Consider the following 16,480-nt stretch of genomic DNA (forward strand, 5'->3'; position numbering starts at 1 on the left):
AACTTGAGACCTTGTGGTGCTCAACTCACTTCATTGACGACTAGCTAGGCCACACCCTTGGGTACCGTTGAATGGGAGTAATTTCCAAGTAACTATTTAGGAAACTAGAGTGAAGAGCTTACTGGGAAGATGAGAATGTGTAAATTGTATGTAGTTATTCTTATCCAACTTTTGAATGCCATTTTAATCTAAATCTAACATCCATCATTTTAATCTTTTCCTATTTTAAATAATACATCATGGAGAAAAAGTTGCAAAGAACAATTTTTTTTAACTTTTTTCCTTTCACATGCTAAGGAGGATATCATGTATTCTTGATGCCAATTGTAAACCTGTTTTTAGAGCTAGTATTTCAGCATGGATGTTAGTTCTATATTGTATTCCTTTAGTAAATCCTTTTCGCCACCAACAAGCGTTATGGTGGGATGAATTTTGAGATCTGAGTGGAAAAAGAATCATGTTAGTTAGTGTTTCCCTCTTAAATGGCCTTATGCAACGTGAATTTGGATTAGTCAGGAAGGAGGTGTCGATCCATCGAGGAAAGATGCTTCCTGCTGCAATTCCAGAAACACATTTCAGGAAGATATACTCATTGTCTTCTGGTTCAACACCACATAGTGTAGGCATTCTTTATAGAGAAAAAACATTAAAATAAAATAGGGGAAATTAATGACAATGAAATAAATACAATCCATTAATTGTTATATATACACATGGGGATTCAATCCCAATAAGAAAATAGTGTCACATAAATTGGAATGAAGAGAGTTACAAAAATGGCTTTGTCTAAAATACATCAAATAATACAAAATTTGTTGTGATATCTCGAAAGATACACTATGGCAGCATTATTCAATAACCTGCTATAATATTCCTTATATAGTCGATAAGGAGTATGTATAATATTTGTACAAATTCTTACTCTCATCATAACAAAATGATAAGAAAGAACAACCTATGTTAAGCTATTACCTTCCTGTTGGACTCACAATCTGTGAAAAGACATCATTTTTGTTGTTATTATTATTATCAGTACCATTATCACTTTCAAGGCTCAAAGTGCTTCTATGCATTGCTATCAAACTGTGTTGATCAACATTGTCATGATCCACATCTTCCGTTGCCTTGGAAGTTGATAAAACCTCATCTGGATTATCTTCTAATTGCAAGGCATGTTCAAGATTCCATAATACATCGCCCATGGATGGACGATCTACACCGTTATCAGCTAAGCATTTCTCTGCTGTTTCAGCAAATATTTTCAAGCATGCAGGATTGATTTTTCCTTTCAAATGTGGATCAATTATATCTTCTAAATTCCCTTTCCTTTGACAAGCTAATGCCCAATCTGCAAGACTAACTTGTTCTTTTGAACAAGTTGGATTAAGCGCTGGCCTTGCACACAATACTTCAAACAGGACAACCCCAAATGAGTACACATCTGATTTTTCAGTCAGTTGTTGTCTTCTGAAGTATTCGGGATCCAAATAACCAAAGCTACCCTTTACGACTGTTGAAACATGTCCTTGGTTTATGTTTGGACCTGTTTTCGAAAGTCCAAAATCTGAAACCTTAGCAACCCACTTGTCATTTAACAAAATATTTGTACTTTTCACATCCCTATGAATAATGGTGTATTTAGATCCTGTATGAAGGTAATGAAGTCCTCTGGCTGCTCCAATACAAATGTCCAACCTTTGCTTCCAAGATAGTATAGTTTTGTTACCTTTATAAAGATGTTCCCTTAATGTTCCATATGCCATGTGGTCATAGACAAGGACCATTTCATTATTCTCTTCACAAAATCCGATTAGGGACACTAAATGTCGATGCCTTAGCATTGAAAGCAACTCGATTTCAGTTTGAAATTCGTTAACCCCTTGTTGTGAAGATGGGTTTGATCTTTTGATTGCAACTTTCGTGTCACCATCGATAACTCCTTTGTACACTTTTCCAAATCCACCAACTCCAATGACATATGATTCGTCGAAGTTTTTAGTGGCCTGTTTGATCTCAGCTAGTGAAAAATATCGACAGTTAGAAGCAGCATCTGATGAAATGGCTGTGCTACCAGCACTTCTTCGAGAAGCTGACTTGCTGCTACCAGAAGAATGAGAGTTCCCATGAATCGGCAGCCAACTAGTTATGCCTGGCTCAGCTCCCGGGGATCTTTTTTTCCTCTTCAAAGCAACAAAGACCAAAACAACAGCTAGACCAAATGCAGCAGCAACTCCACCAGCAGCACCACTAATTATAACAGTTTTCCTATGTGATTTGTCCTGATTAGAGAATGCCCCCGGAGCTTCTTTACTATGTTCTTCCTGATATTTTTGCATTAAATCTGACATTGTAGGATTCCTTCCAGCCAAGCTCGTATCTCCACCGCCAATCTTAAATATCTCTATTCCATTTGCAATAGCATTAGCTATCTCACTTCCAACTCCTAATGCATGCACTAATGGATGCACTGCTACCCAAAGCTGACCTCCTTCTTTATCATCAACACGAGTCACATAATCTTTTACGATTGCAACTTCCTTTTTTCCACTTTTCATTGCAACTAAATCGACTTCTGTTTCTGCAATTTGTCCATTAATATATACATTAAAGACCATGGAGTTGTATTTCGTGGCATCGATGCTGAAATCACACCAGTGAAGCCTCACAAGATATATAAAATTGGGATCAACATTGAAAACCCAAGTGAGGTTATAGTTCTTGTTGAGGTTTGAATCATAACCCATCGATCTACAGCTCTCGTAGACAGCAAGTGGTGCAACGTATGGTGGCATGTTATCGTATTGAATTGTCCTGTTACTCTTCATAGTAATGCCTATTGAAGCACCATATAAGTAGGGAGTATCTTCATACCAACTTCTCATTAACCCACCTGAATCGTTTTTTGGAGAAATGTATCGTCCACCAACATTGAGCCTATATGCTAACTCCATATTGTTTTCCTTTACAGAAATACTTTGCTGAGTAATAGAATTTTGAATACTTGTACTGAATCCAACCATCAAAGGATCCGGACCATAAAATATATCTGGCGCGGTGATCATTTCAATTCCATTGATGAATGCAAATGATGAATCACCAAAAGGCTTAATCTTGATCTCCAAAGTTGGAGAACCCACAGGAGACAATAAGTACTCTTTGGTAATGCAACTTTGTGACAAGGCTTCTGCAGTTATATACGCGCTGAAATTATTTAACAATGTTACTTTACCAGCAGAAACAGTCATAAATGATTTAGAAATATTGAAATTAGGATAAGGTGTTGGGTTGAAACGAAGCCTAAGCATAACATGTGATGTTTGGTTTGCAACAGGAAGATTATATGAAGATTCTGATTGAAAAACTCTTGCATTTGTATATGGTACAACAGATGGAGCCAAAGGGTCAGGGGATTCAGGTTGTGTCATGACTGATTTATCACCAGACATGAGATACTTCGTGTCTGATTCCCATTTTATCATATCTTCATCAACTCCACCATTTTGAGAACCACATGCTAAGAACAATGAGTTTTGATCATTGTTTAATGCAGCATGAAGCGAGCGAGGAATAGAAGAGATGTAACATAAGATCACTAGTAACAAAATGTGGGATAATTTTGTTAACATGGTTAACAAACGAAAGAAAAAAAGGCGTACAGGACAATAAACAATCCTGTACGCCTATGCAATACAAAGAGAAACTTGGAGGTTTCTTTGCTTTTGGTACAAAGACCAGGATCATTTCTTGGCATCCATGAAACAAGTGTTTAGCTAATCAACTATAGGATGCTGGGAAACAACCTACAATGAAGAAAAGTTGAAAATTGTCAACATTTTCTTTTTGTTTATCTTAGTTTGGCCATTATTAAAGAAGTTATGAATTAATGGATAGGAGTGAATATTGTGACCTCAAAGCCTAGTGAACTCATTTGCTTCCTAAGCTAATGAGAACCTCAAGAGAAAATATTGGCCTTGAGTACTATTCGCAATATCCTCTATAATCAATAATTATTAGTTAATACAAAAAAATTATTCACATTAACTATTTTAGAGGGAAAAGGCTCAAATATGCCATCGAATTTTGGAAAAAGGCTCATCTATGTCATCTGTTAAAAGTTTGGCTCGTTTATGCCATTTACGATTGAGAAAAGGCTCATCCATGTCATTATTTATTAACCAAAAAAAAGTTTCGATTTTGCAAAACCATTTTCTTCACAAGGTATGAATAAAATTGTGTACACATCACTTTCTTCAAATTCCATTTGTACAATTACAATAAATGTGTTGTTGTAATGCAAATATTAGAAGTATATAAATATTGCATTCATCATTTAACTATGAGATTTGTAGGATTTGTCGAAAACAATCTCTTTCCTTTCGGCATATGTTGTTATAATGAAAATATTATTAGAAACAGATGGGAGACAACAAATTGTACTATAGTAAATAGCAACAATTAAATATGCCGCAATGAGGTTAAATCAACCTGAAATATATATTGGGTATGAGGTATCTCTAAATATTATGTTAGAGTCTCATTTAATAAGTCACTTATTTTTCAAGACATTACCATTTTTATGTACATTTATCCATTTCATGTCAAATGATCAAGATATGTGGTACATAAATTTTGTAGACAATGAAAGATTATTATTAATTTTTAAATCATCAATATTATAAATGTGTAAATTGAAATAACATAAATATTACTACAATATAAATCTTTAACTATATTCTATTACCATCTCACTTAATAAATCACCTGAATCACTCGTTTTCCAAATGTCATCATTTCTAAGTGCAATTATTAATTTCATGTAAGATGATCAAGACATGTGATACATAGATTCTATAAACTATAAAAGGTTGTTATTGACTTATAAAACATCAGCGTTTTAGATGTGCAACATGAAATAACATAAATATTACAATATGTCTAACTATTTTCTATTAGAGCTTCACTTAATGAATCACCTGAATCACCCGTTTTCTAAAACATTACTATTTAAATGTAGTTGTTCATTCGATGATTAAAACACGTGATACATGTATTCTATAAATTATGAAAGATTATTATTGACTTACCTATCATCAACATTATAGACGTGTCTTGTAGTATATCTAATTATTTTTTGAGCGTCTTACTTAATAAATTACTTGAATCACCTATTTTTCGAGGCATTATCATTTCTAAGTACAGGTATATAATTTAATTTGTGTCATATAATTAAGATACATGAATACATAAATTTTATATATCATTTTGAAATATCATAAGATATTGTGGCATCTATAATTATTCTATTAGTAATTCAGTAACTAAAACAAACGCAATCTATATATGCATCAATCTCTGATTATTATTTTTTCAAACAAATTAAATTAATTTAAAATACCATAAATATTGCGGCATTTGTAATTATTCTATTAATCGCAAGCAATAACTAAAATATATCAGACAAGCTATATATATGTGCCAACTCCTGATTTCATTCCTTTTAAAATAGTTCATATCAATTTTAAAAATATCATAAATATTAGGGCATTTCTAACTATTTTATTAATGCCTCCCACTTAATAAATTACCTATTTCTCAAAACATTATCATTTTCGAGTCCAAATATTCATTTCACATAAGATCATGGTCAAGACATGTTCAGGGCCGTCTTAACCCCAAGGCCACTAAAGCAATCGCTTGGGGCCCCATATTTTTGGGGGGCCCCATTTTTTTTTACTTATAAATGTTATTTTTTTTATAAAAAAATTATATGTACTATGAGTACTATGATTTCTACTTAAAAAATTGCATATGAAGTGAATATAGAACCTGAATTTCGTAAAAAATAATTTGATGAAAATAATGATAACGAAATCACAAAGTCCCTTGAAACTAGAGTGGATTACTTAAGATATATATATAGAGAGAGAGAGAGAGAGAGAGAGAGAGAGAGAGAGAGAGAGAGTAGATCAAGCTATTTTTTTCACTTCAAAATAGATTTGAACCAATTGAAGCATATGAAAATATTTTGTGTTTCTTATTTAGTGGTAAATTGAGATCACTAGATGATGAGAATTTAAAAAAAACATTGTCTTAACCTTGAACTTTAACACATAATAGTTATTCTGCTATTGATAGTTTAGATTTATTTTTTGAATTGAAAGTGTTAAGAGAAATAATACATGTAGAAGATAATGATCTAATGAAAATGCGCAATCAAATCAAAGACTTGATTCTTTTCCAAATACACATATTGCTTGTAGAATTATGTTAACAGTTTCTCTATCCGTTGCCACAGCCAAAAGAAGTTTTTCGAAACTAAAATTGATTGAATTTTATTTAAGATCAACATGTCTCAAGAGAGATTGCATGGATTGAGCTATATTATCAAATGAAAAGGAAATATTAAAACAAATCGATTATAAAACAATAACTAATGATTTTGCATCTAAAAAAACTAGAAAAGTAGATTTTAAATAAAAGTATATATGATGAAAAAATAAAAGGACAAATTACTTAACTACACTCATTTACTTACCTTAATATCCATTTATCCCTACTTATTTCAAAAATTTCAAAAATCCTTTATTTACCTATGTATCCCGCATGTATCCCGTGCACAACGCTATGTATCCCACTATGTGAAATGTATCAAACGTTATGTATCCCGTGCACAACGCTATGTATCCCGCCATGTGGAATGTATCAAACCTAATGTATTCCGTGCACAATGCTATGTATCCCGCAAACATCATTTTTAAGGGATATTTGGTAAATAAAAAACTAGAAGGGATAGGATGTTATTTAGTACTTATAATATGTGGTTTCTATAATTTATACAAAATAAAATATTAGGGCCCCTCCCTTAAATTTCGCTTTAGGCCCCCAATCTTGTTGAGTCGGCCCTGGACATGTTATACATAAATTCAATACCCTATGAACTATTGCCTTATAAATCATCAACATTATAGATGTACAACTCATATTATAATATTTTTAATTATATTTTATTAGAATCTCACTTAAAAACTCATGTTTCTTAAAATATTACTATTTGTGAGTACAATTACTTATTCATGTTGGATTTTGATGATCGAAACACATGAAATATAAATTATGTATACTATGAATGATTGTTTTTATTAACTTATAAATAATCAATATTATAGATATATAGCTGTAAATAACACAAATATTGCAGCTAAAACATACAATATAAGCAATATTTGTTTAACTCTTGATTTTATTTTTTATGGAACATATTAAATCAACTTAAATATTATAACTATTACGCTATGTGTAACTATCCTATTGGTCCCCAGTAATAACCAAAACATATTGTGCAATTAATATATACGTCAACTTATGATTTAATTTCTTTTGAAACAGATCAAATTAGCTTGAAATATAATAGTGTTGCGGTATCATGTAATTATTCTATTAGTCGTGAGCAATAACTTAAATGTACCAAGCAATTAATATATGTGTCTAACCCCAAGTTTTATTTCTTCTGAAACATGTCAAATCAATTTTGCAATATCATATCTGAAACTATTTTATTTGCATGAGCAACAGCTTAAATACACCATGCAAGCAATATATGTGTCAAATCCTGATTTTATTTCTTATGAAACCAATTAAATCAACTTGAAATATAATAAATATTACGTATATATAATTATTCTATTGATCGCGAACAACACTAAATAATAACATGCAAACAATATATACGTCAACTCTTAATTTTATTTCTTTTGAAATAGAGCAAATCAACTTGACATTTCATAAATATTGCGACATTTGTAACTATTCTATTAGTCATGAGCAATTACTAAAATGTAATATGCAAACAATATATGCGTCAATTCTTGATTTTATTCTTTATAAAACAAATCAAATTAACTTGAAATATTATAAATATTGCCGCATCTATAACTATTTTATTGATCGCAAGCAACATTAAAACATATCATGCAGTCAATATATGCGTCAATTCTTAATTTCATTTTTTTAAAAAATAGATCCAATCAACTTGAAATGCCATAAATACAACGACATCAATAACTATTCTATTAATTACGAAAAATAACTAAAACATATAACACAATTAATATGTGTGTCAACTCCTAATTTTATTCCTTTTGAAACAAAACAAATTATCAACTTAAAATTTTCATAAATATTGTGACTATGAGCAACAACTAAAATGTACCATGCAAGTAATATATTCATCAACTCCTAATTTCATTCCTTTTAATACAATTATTCATTCTACGTCATAATCATCATTCTATAATTTATAAAAGATTATTTTTGATTTATAAATCATAAATATAAGTAGATGCATACATATGAAAAATAACGTAATATTATAACATCTTTAACCATGTCTTACTTAATAAATCATCCATTTTAATAGCATTATCGTTTTTCAGCATCGATTCGTAATTCATCTCATGCATATCATATTATCAAAACACATAATATATTATTAATTTTAATTTATAAACTATGTTTAATTAACATATAGATCAATAACAATAACATTTTGAACGAAATTTTATAATTTAACAAAAATATAATATACAAACCTTATACTTGAGAATAGAAAAATTATTTTTCCAAAAATCTATACACATATGGTTTGCATTAAAACACAACTCAAAAAGTTGGCTTCATTCCAAAACCCAGCGATGAAGAAGATGAAGGAGTGAAACGGTAGAGATGAAGATGATGAGGAGATTAAGCAATCGGCGAGTCCAGCCAATTTCAGTTTGGCTAAAAGCCAATTTCAAGAAGAAAAAACTGATCACATTGAGAAAAAACAAAAAAAATTAAAAATGGTAGAGATTACGAGCATCTTCATTGTCTTTACTACAACTATTTCATCAAATTCAGCAACACCCATTTGTTCTATTCACTACCCTAACCTACCCCATTCAGAAAAAAACCCATCTTTTTTTCCGCCGACTTATACAATCCTTCAATTTTTTGATCTCTTTGGAGGTACTTTTTTTTTTTTTTTTGCTTAATACAACTAATGTGGTTGCTTGTTGTAACAAGCTGTTGATTGATTGTGCTTACTGTTGTAACAAGGTGCAATTTTTTTTTTGTTTTTGGTTGTTTATCAGGTGTCTGAATGTTTATTCATTTGTTTCTGTTGAATTGAATTTCTTGGGATGTGGGTGTGTGTTGATTAATGTGTTTGTGTTCTGGTATGTGAGAATTATTTTGTTGTTGTTGTTGTGGTGGTGGTAGTTTTGCCTTTGATGGTTTGTTGTGTTTTGAGTGTTCTGTGCTTAGTCATTTGTTTCTGTTAAAATGAATTTTCTTGGCATGTGGGTGTGTGTTGATTAATGTGCTTGTGTTCTGGCATGGGAGAATTCTTTTTTGTTTTGTGGGTTTTCCTTGTGTTTGAGTATTCTGTTGGTAGAATTTTGTGTAGTTTATATGTTTAGATTTGATTGTTGAGCTTGATTTTAGTTCATTGGCTCATATATGTAAAATCGTGTTCTTTGAATGTTTTTGCTGGTGTGGTCTGATTAGTGTTTTATGTGGCATGCTAATGCCTTGTTAATCCAGTTACTTTGTTTTTTTGAGTAAAGGGTTTTGTGATCTAGTAGTTTTGTCTAAAATTTCAATGTCATTCAGGTGATCTTTCGATTTCTGTTACTATATGATGTTTCTTGTACTTCGATTATGGTATTATTTTGTTGTAGTTATTGTTCGGTATGCTCTGTGATGTTTTCACGTCGGTTTACGCTTTCTGGATTGCTTTGAACTGTTTATCTTGGGTCTATCAAAAACAATCTGTCTACTTCTCAGGTAGGGGTAAGGTCTCTTTTGTGGAGACTATACTAGGTATGTTGTTGTTCGGGTGATCATTTCAATTTATTGATGATATATTTACATCTTGGCCTTACATCTTGGGTTTATCTTGTATTGTGTACTTTTAACAATCTAATTGGTACACATTTGCTTGTGGTAGCACAGATCTTCTCATACATCATGGATGACAGTGATGGTAGTCGATGCAAAGGGCTCATTTCTACTGTTAGAAAGAAAAGAAGCCAGATGCTGCGGCGACCTAGGACAGAGAATCTGACAGTTCCTGCATGCCGTGTTCACTCACCCCAGACATCACTTTCAGATAGTGCCTCTAGCGATGAGTATAGTGATGATGCTAATGCAGGAGGGAGAATCGACAACCTCAATTACTCTATATCTAGAGATTCTTCTGCTAACAGGTTCAAAGGTGATTATTCTTCTAAAAAGAACAAGGAGCATGAGGGATCTACAGCGACATATGATAATGCATGTGCAGGAGATGATACGAATCCCAGGCATGGTGCGTCTGTTAGGCAGTTGGGGAATGCTAGGGACGGTGTAGCTAATGATAGCAAGCTGGAAAAGTTGAAGCTGAAAATTGGTGGAGCGACTGGCATTATTCAAACCAAAAACAGTTCTTATGGATCATCTGGCAGTTTATTGTCTTCTAAAAGTGCACAACCCTCTGATGCCTCTCAGCCTCGGCAGAATCTCACTCCTCAGGTTTATAGAACACTCGACTTAATCTTTTGAATTCTCTAAATCCACCGAATCTTAATTATATTTTGTCAGATATTGTCTAGTAGAAATTATGGTTGGTTTCGAGGAGAGGCCACATAAGAATTTGCCACCTGCTCCCTCCGTCCACTGTTACTTGTCCATTGTACTAATAATATATGTTCACCTTTACTTGTCCAATTTAGAAAATCAAGAGATAATTTATCAATTTATACCTTTTTTACCTTTATTATTTAGTACTAATTATTTCCTATTCATTTCTCAATGAGTGAGATACTTATAAGAAGTAGGGTTGATATTGTAAAACTATTTTTTTATTTATTGCTTTTTAAGGGGTGTGCCAAGTCAAACATAAACAAGTAAACATGGATGGAGGGAATACTAGTTTCCGTCTAGTATCCGAAATATGGAAAAGAGAACACATAAAGCAACATCTAAATTTGGTTATTCTCAGGGGATGAATAATGAATGTGTCCAAGAAGCATTCTTTTTGGTAGCTAATTTGGAGATTCACTACTTCCTTTCCAAATTAGTGAGCAAGAAAGTTAGTCATTGCAATTTCTTTAAAAATGCGACTTGTGATTATTCCATTGTTCATTTACTTATGTGTATGGCTATTATGTGACAATAGATTATCTTTTAATAATCCTGGTAATGCTGATCTTTCATTTGAATTGTCTCTCTGGGTTTCAGGACAATTCAAGTGAAGACGGTCCTCTTGCAGATAAGAAAAGTAGGTCGAAAGGAATTTTGTGCAAGGATTTCCCAGGAGGCACTTTTGGTGCTAGCAAAAGCAATATGAAGAAGATGCCGATGAAGAATGTGTTTAAAAAACAAGGAGACAAGCCACATCAAAATCGTAAGGTCCACAGGCGAAGGAGGCTTATTTTGGATGAGCTTGATGAGGAGGATGAGATTCACTACTTGGAGAAGCATAATGTGGGGGAAGAACTAACTAAGACAAGAAGTCTTTCCGGGGGTTTGAAGGTCGATAAGTATGAAATGTTGGAAGATGTTGGAAGGTCAGGCAAAGAAGTTAAAAGAATATCAAATCAAGGTTCTGAGTATACTGATTATGAGGAGGAAGAACTATTGTCTGATGGAGAGGCCAAGCGGACAAAGAAGAAGGATAAACAAATGGAGTCCTATGAGACACCGGTTGAAACAAAGAGTGAAATAAGTCTTACAACACGTCCACGACAACAGGCTCTTCTGTCTGGCAAAGAAGTTTACAGAAAATCAAATCGAGGTTCTGAGGATCCTGATTATAAGAAGGAAGAACTATTGTCTGATGGAGAGACCAAGCGGACAAAGAAGAAGGAGAAGCAAATGAAGGAGTCCTATGAGACATCGGTTGAAACAAAGAGTGAAATAAGTCTTACAACACGACAACGGGCTCTTCTATCAAGAAGGGATTCATCTGCTACTTCTGTGAATCAGATTGGGTATCCCTACAGTTGTCCTCCAGCACCACCTCAAAGTGAGAAAATTTTGTGTTTACTCATGTCTTGCAGTGTTGTCCCATTCCTCAAGCACCTTTTCTGATAGTACAAAATTTGTCTTGTCATCCCTGCTATTTTTGCAGAACAAAAGGAGAAGCTCTCAGATGTTGAGCAGCAACTGAAAAGAGCAAAGGCTGCTCAGAAACGTAGAATACGATATGAGGAGGCAGCTCGGGAATCAGAGGTTTGCCGTTGTTTTTGTTCTTGCTTTTGATCGTTTTTTTAGATTTTATGATGCTGAAATGAGCATAACTTGTTGAATCTTGCAGGCTGAGGCAATTAGAAAAATACTAGGTCAAGATTCCAACAAGAAGAAGCAAGAGAAAATAAAGAAGCAGCAGGAAGAGTTGGCACAGGTATCCTCCCATGTGTTTTCTAGGCTGCAACTTCGTTAATGTTATCAAGCTAATGATCAATTAATTGTTGTATCCTGCAGGAGAAGGCTGCCAAAGAGCTTGCTCCAAACACTATCAGAACAGTTATGGGCCCAACTGGAACTGTTGTTACATTCCCTCACGATATGGGTTTGCCAAGTATTTTTGACTCGAAGCCTTGCAGGTAAGGATATCGTTGAGCCTTAATTTTTATGATTAATATTCATTTAAGGTTCTTACTGTTTGTGCTTTGTGATTTTGTTGCTATATTCCAGTTATCCTCCCCCTCGTGAAAAATGTGCTGGTCCTTCCTGTGTGAACCCATCCAATTACCGGGATCCGAAGTCAAACCTTCGTCTTTGCAGTCTTAAGTGCTACAAGGCAATTCATGCAAAGATGAAGGATTAAAAGGCCTGCTAACATAGTTTAGTTGTGACATAAGCAGGTTTTATTGAGGAGAGTGCTATTATTTCTTGTTGGTTACTGTTTTCTTTTGTATTTGTGAATTACTCCATGGATCATCTTCCAAAACTATTGGTCTGTGTTATGGTTGATCAAACATTTCTTGAACACTTTATATTCTTGTTGCTATGGGAAGTTGTATTCACTTTATATCGGTTTGTTGACTCCGTCTATTTCTTTTGGGTACGCATTTCATAAAATGCTGCTCCATTTAATTGATGAGCTCATAGCTATGGTTTGAGCTCTGGTAGTGCCATTCTTGTGACAAGTAAGCTGAGATCAAATTTTGAATAGAGTGGTAACAGTCAAGGTACTTTTTTTACACCAAAAATAGTAAAGCATTAAACAGTTCATCTTTAACTGTTGTATAGAACTACTTATCTTCAAAACATCTCTGATTTCTTTCCTTCCTTGACAGGTGATGGCCTAGGTAGTTGATTTTGAACTTTTGAGCTCGCTTGCTTTTCAAAGTCATTGAGTGTAATTTCATGTGACTTGCAGCTTTGTTAATAGTGACAAATCCTATTAACAAGAACAGTCAGGTATCTGATTAGACAGTTGCCAGGTTTTGCATGTTGGTGGTAGGTAACAAGTATTAGAAGAGTAGTAGGTACTGGGGAATCAGTCGGGGTGTACACCATATTTATGAGGCCTGTTTTTGGATGCAAATGCCAAATATTGTCTAAGTCCTTTGTGGCTGTTTAATTAATTAATTAGATTATAACTATATTCTATTTTAAGGGCCAAATCCAAATCTTAGAATCTAGTATAGGTGAAGAAGTAAAAGGCCACATGTATAATGCCATCACGTTGCATTTGGTGGCATTTATCGTTGTCACGATCAAACACTTATAATTTAAGATTTTTCTCTCTAAAATGGAGCAATATAAGTCTAACTAATAGTAATTAGTATCTAACAACAATGGTTAAGTTGCAAATATTAAAACAATGCATAATGTCTAATTTTGATTGGTCAAACGCATAAATATTTGCCACTTGTTGTCTGGAATATGTGTTTGAAGTGTATATTACATATTTTTATAAGAGTGACAAAAATCGACTTAATTAGTTTGATTTAACCCTAATATTTAGAAATCAACTTAATTAATTTGAATTCCTTTATAGAGATTAATTGATTATTATCGAGCCGTGAAATTCATGAAAATAGGAAAAAAATTCCTTCCTCTTTGGTGCAAAAAATCTACGAATGTGCATAAATGACGAATAGACTAGTATGATTGGATATGAGCGGGTTAAAATAAAAATAGTACAATGAACACAAGGTAAATATCTAAATAAGGTTAGATTCTCATATAGTAAAAACTCATAAAAAATTTAAATAACAAGCAAACAAATGAGTATTGATAATATTGGCTTATGAATATACATTGTTAGTGAACAATATGGATAATATTCATACTTGATCCATGTTTAAATGGTCAGTTATCCAACACATATTTAATGGATCGGAAGGGTTACTTATTTTGTACAAAATTTCGCCAAATACTTAGGTCAGTGCATGCATTTCTAAATAAATTTAAGCAACTCATCACCCATGCCTAAATATAAGAAAAAGTACAGTAATTTTTTTAGGGAAAAAAGTCTGAAAAATACTCTAACTTTGGCTGAAATTGTTGTTACGATACCAAACTTTGGAAATGACCTTTTACCCCGGTACTATTTGATAATGGTATTTTAAAGGTATATATGTACCTATGTGGACATTATAAATATTGCATCATTTTAAATAGTAATGTGTCCGCGTGGGCACATATAAACCTTTAAAATACACTATTAAATAGTGCAGGGGTAAAAGATCCTCCATAAAGTTTAGTATCGTAACAACAATTTCGGCCAAAGTTGAAATACTTTTCAGACCCTTTTTCCATTTTTTTACGTACAAACATAATATAATTTTCTATATATATTATATAATTTCTGAATGAAAAATGTTCGATTAATTATTCATCATTGTATATGACTACGTCGCTGCTTTATCACTATGTTGAGTGTTAAATCAAATTAGGAAATAGAATAAAGGAAACACTTAATCATGAATATATCTTACGTGCTATATGACCACCAAATTTGTTAAAAAAAAAAAATAATAATAAACTAAAGTACCGTACATAATTGGAATAAAAATTATACACACCAAATTCTTTAAATATCATATGTCAACCTTATGCAAAGAATATCATCGTGACAAGCACTTTATAATTTTTTGATCAAATTATATATACTCCTCATCCCTTTATGTACTTCTCAAATCCTGTTGCTAACCAAAAAAAATAATAATCTTTTTTTCTTCTTGTTAACTAAGTATAAGTTACATTAAATGGGTTCGAGTTCAGAATTCTATCAACAACCAGAGAAAAAAGCCGTTTCAATCTCAGACTATGTTGTCAATATGTTAAGAGAGTCATTTCAATGCCTTACCATTATCCTCCTCAGCCTTCTCCTTCCTCTCTCCTTTATCGTCCTCGCTAGGCTGTCAGTCACTCGCTATCTCATTGCCACATCAGATTACATGGAGCCCGATACACTACTTGTCAAGCTCTTTCTCTATGCAAATCCTACTTTTCTTCGACTACTAACTCCACTTGTCAGCATTTCTGCTTTGACTCAATGCTTGACAGGACGAACTCTGTCTGATCACATGATTTCAAAATCTCGTCTTTATATGTCGTGGTTTTTACTTTTCACATTTCAAATTTGTGCGTGCATAGGCGTAGAAGGTAGTATAGCTGTTGGAATAGATGGTACTAGTTTTAGTCACGAAAGATTATATTTATTGACGAGAAGTTTGTTTTTCATGGGATTGCATGAGACAACATTGTTTTGGTCCAAGAAAGTAGTGAAACCGGTGGTGGATGACACAATTTTTGGCGTTGAGACGGAGGATAGGTATGTTGAGAAGGTGGCTATGGCAATGAGTTTTGGTATTTTGTGGTGGTGTAAGTTAGGGGATGAAGTTGAGTCTTTAGTGGTTGTGGCTGAGGTGAAAAGAGACTTATTTGGTAGTGTTGGTTTGGTTGATTTTGTTGGTTGGTGGTTGTATTATGTGACTGTGGCAATTGGTATGGTTAAGGTAGTGAAGGGACTAATTTGGCTAAGTTTTGTATTGTTTTGTGGGAATATTGTGGTTGATTCAGACAATGCAGGCTGTTGTACAAGAAATGATGAAAAGGTCTAATTAAGAGCGTAGTTTTGACATTTTCTGTTCCTGTCTCTGTTAAGACAGTTGTAATGCTGATTGTTAAACAGAATTTGCTTTGTCAAAGAAGGGGACATATATGTATTTTTTCTATTTTTGAGTTAAACAAATGCAAATACAAATATTCATTTCTTTTATTACCGACAAAGCCAAGGGTCTTCATATACTCTACCTCCAGACCCCACTTGTGGGATTTCATTGAGTTTGTTGTTGTTGTTATCGAGGAATCTGTTGGGTGTAGACCTTTTGGGCCAGCCACAGCTTTCAAAACTTGAAGACATGGGCCCGTTCCTCTATCCCTCTCCACTTAAATACCAGAGTTAGTTCGCTTGATGTAGGGCTTGAACTTGTATTCACAAACA

At 33.2% G+C, this 16,480-nt stretch overlaps 3 protein-coding genes across 3 annotated transcripts; 2 read left to right on the forward strand and 1 right to left on the reverse strand.

Annotated features, from left to right (window-relative positions):
• Positions 1–674: 674 nt before the first annotated feature.
• LOC125872778 (receptor-like protein kinase ANXUR1) lies at positions 675–3,641 on the reverse strand. Its single transcript, XM_049553568.1, has one exon. It carries the CDS (start codon positions 3,624–3,626, stop codon positions 969–971), a length of 2,658 nt encoding a protein of 885 aa, XP_049409525.1. The 5' UTR covers positions 3,627–3,641; the 3' UTR covers positions 675–968.
• Positions 3,642–8,707: 5,066 nt separating this feature from the next.
• On the forward strand, positions 8,708–12,983 carry LOC125873390 (uncharacterized). Its single transcript, XM_049554326.1, has 7 exons — positions 8,708–9,003; positions 9,991–10,548; positions 11,257–12,043; positions 12,149–12,249; positions 12,335–12,421; positions 12,502–12,623; positions 12,715–12,983. The coding sequence occupies exons 2-7, from the start codon at positions 10,006–10,008 to the stop codon at positions 12,845–12,847; spliced, it is 1,773 nt and encodes a 590-aa protein (XP_049410283.1). The 5' UTR covers positions 8,708–9,003; positions 9,991–10,005; the 3' UTR covers positions 12,848–12,983.
• Positions 12,984–15,239: 2,256 nt separating this feature from the next.
• LOC125873986 (uncharacterized) lies at positions 15,240–16,097 on the forward strand. The gene has a single exon (XM_049554795.1). The coding sequence runs from the start codon at positions 15,240–15,242 to the stop codon at positions 16,095–16,097; it is 858 nt and encodes a 285-aa protein (XP_049410752.1).
• Positions 16,098–16,480: the final 383 nt, after the last annotated feature.

The sequence above is a fragment of the Solanum stenotomum genome, chromosome 8 (genome assembly GCF_019186545.1).
Source record: "Solanum stenotomum isolate F172 chromosome 8, ASM1918654v1, whole genome shotgun sequence".
NCBI classification, from domain to species: Eukaryota; Viridiplantae; Streptophyta; class Magnoliopsida; order Solanales; family Solanaceae; genus Solanum; species Solanum stenotomum.

What these genes read in the sequence shown, in the direction of transcription:
- LOC125873986 (XM_049554795.1), top strand. Translation starts at nt 15,240, where the DNA reads ATGGGTTCGAGTTCAGAATTCTATCAACAACCAGAGAAAAAAGCCGTT.
- LOC125873390 (XM_049554326.1), top strand. Translation starts at nt 10,006, where the DNA reads ATGGATGACAGTGATGGTAGTCGATGCAAAGGGCTCATTTCTACTGTT. An exon ending in AGGCAGCTCGGGAATCAGAG is followed by an intron (nt 12,250 to 12,334) that starts GTTTGCCGTTGT and finishes TGAATCTTGCAG; the next exon opens with GCTGAGGCAATTAGAAAAAT. An exon ending in TTTGACTCGAAGCCTTGCAG is followed by an intron (nt 12,624 to 12,714) that starts GTAAGGATATCG and finishes GCTATATTCCAG; the next exon opens with TTATCCTCCCCCTCGTGAAA.
- LOC125872778 (XM_049553568.1), bottom strand. Translation starts at nt 3,626, where the DNA reads ATGTTAACAAAATTATCCCACATTTTGTTACTAGTGATCTTATGTTAC.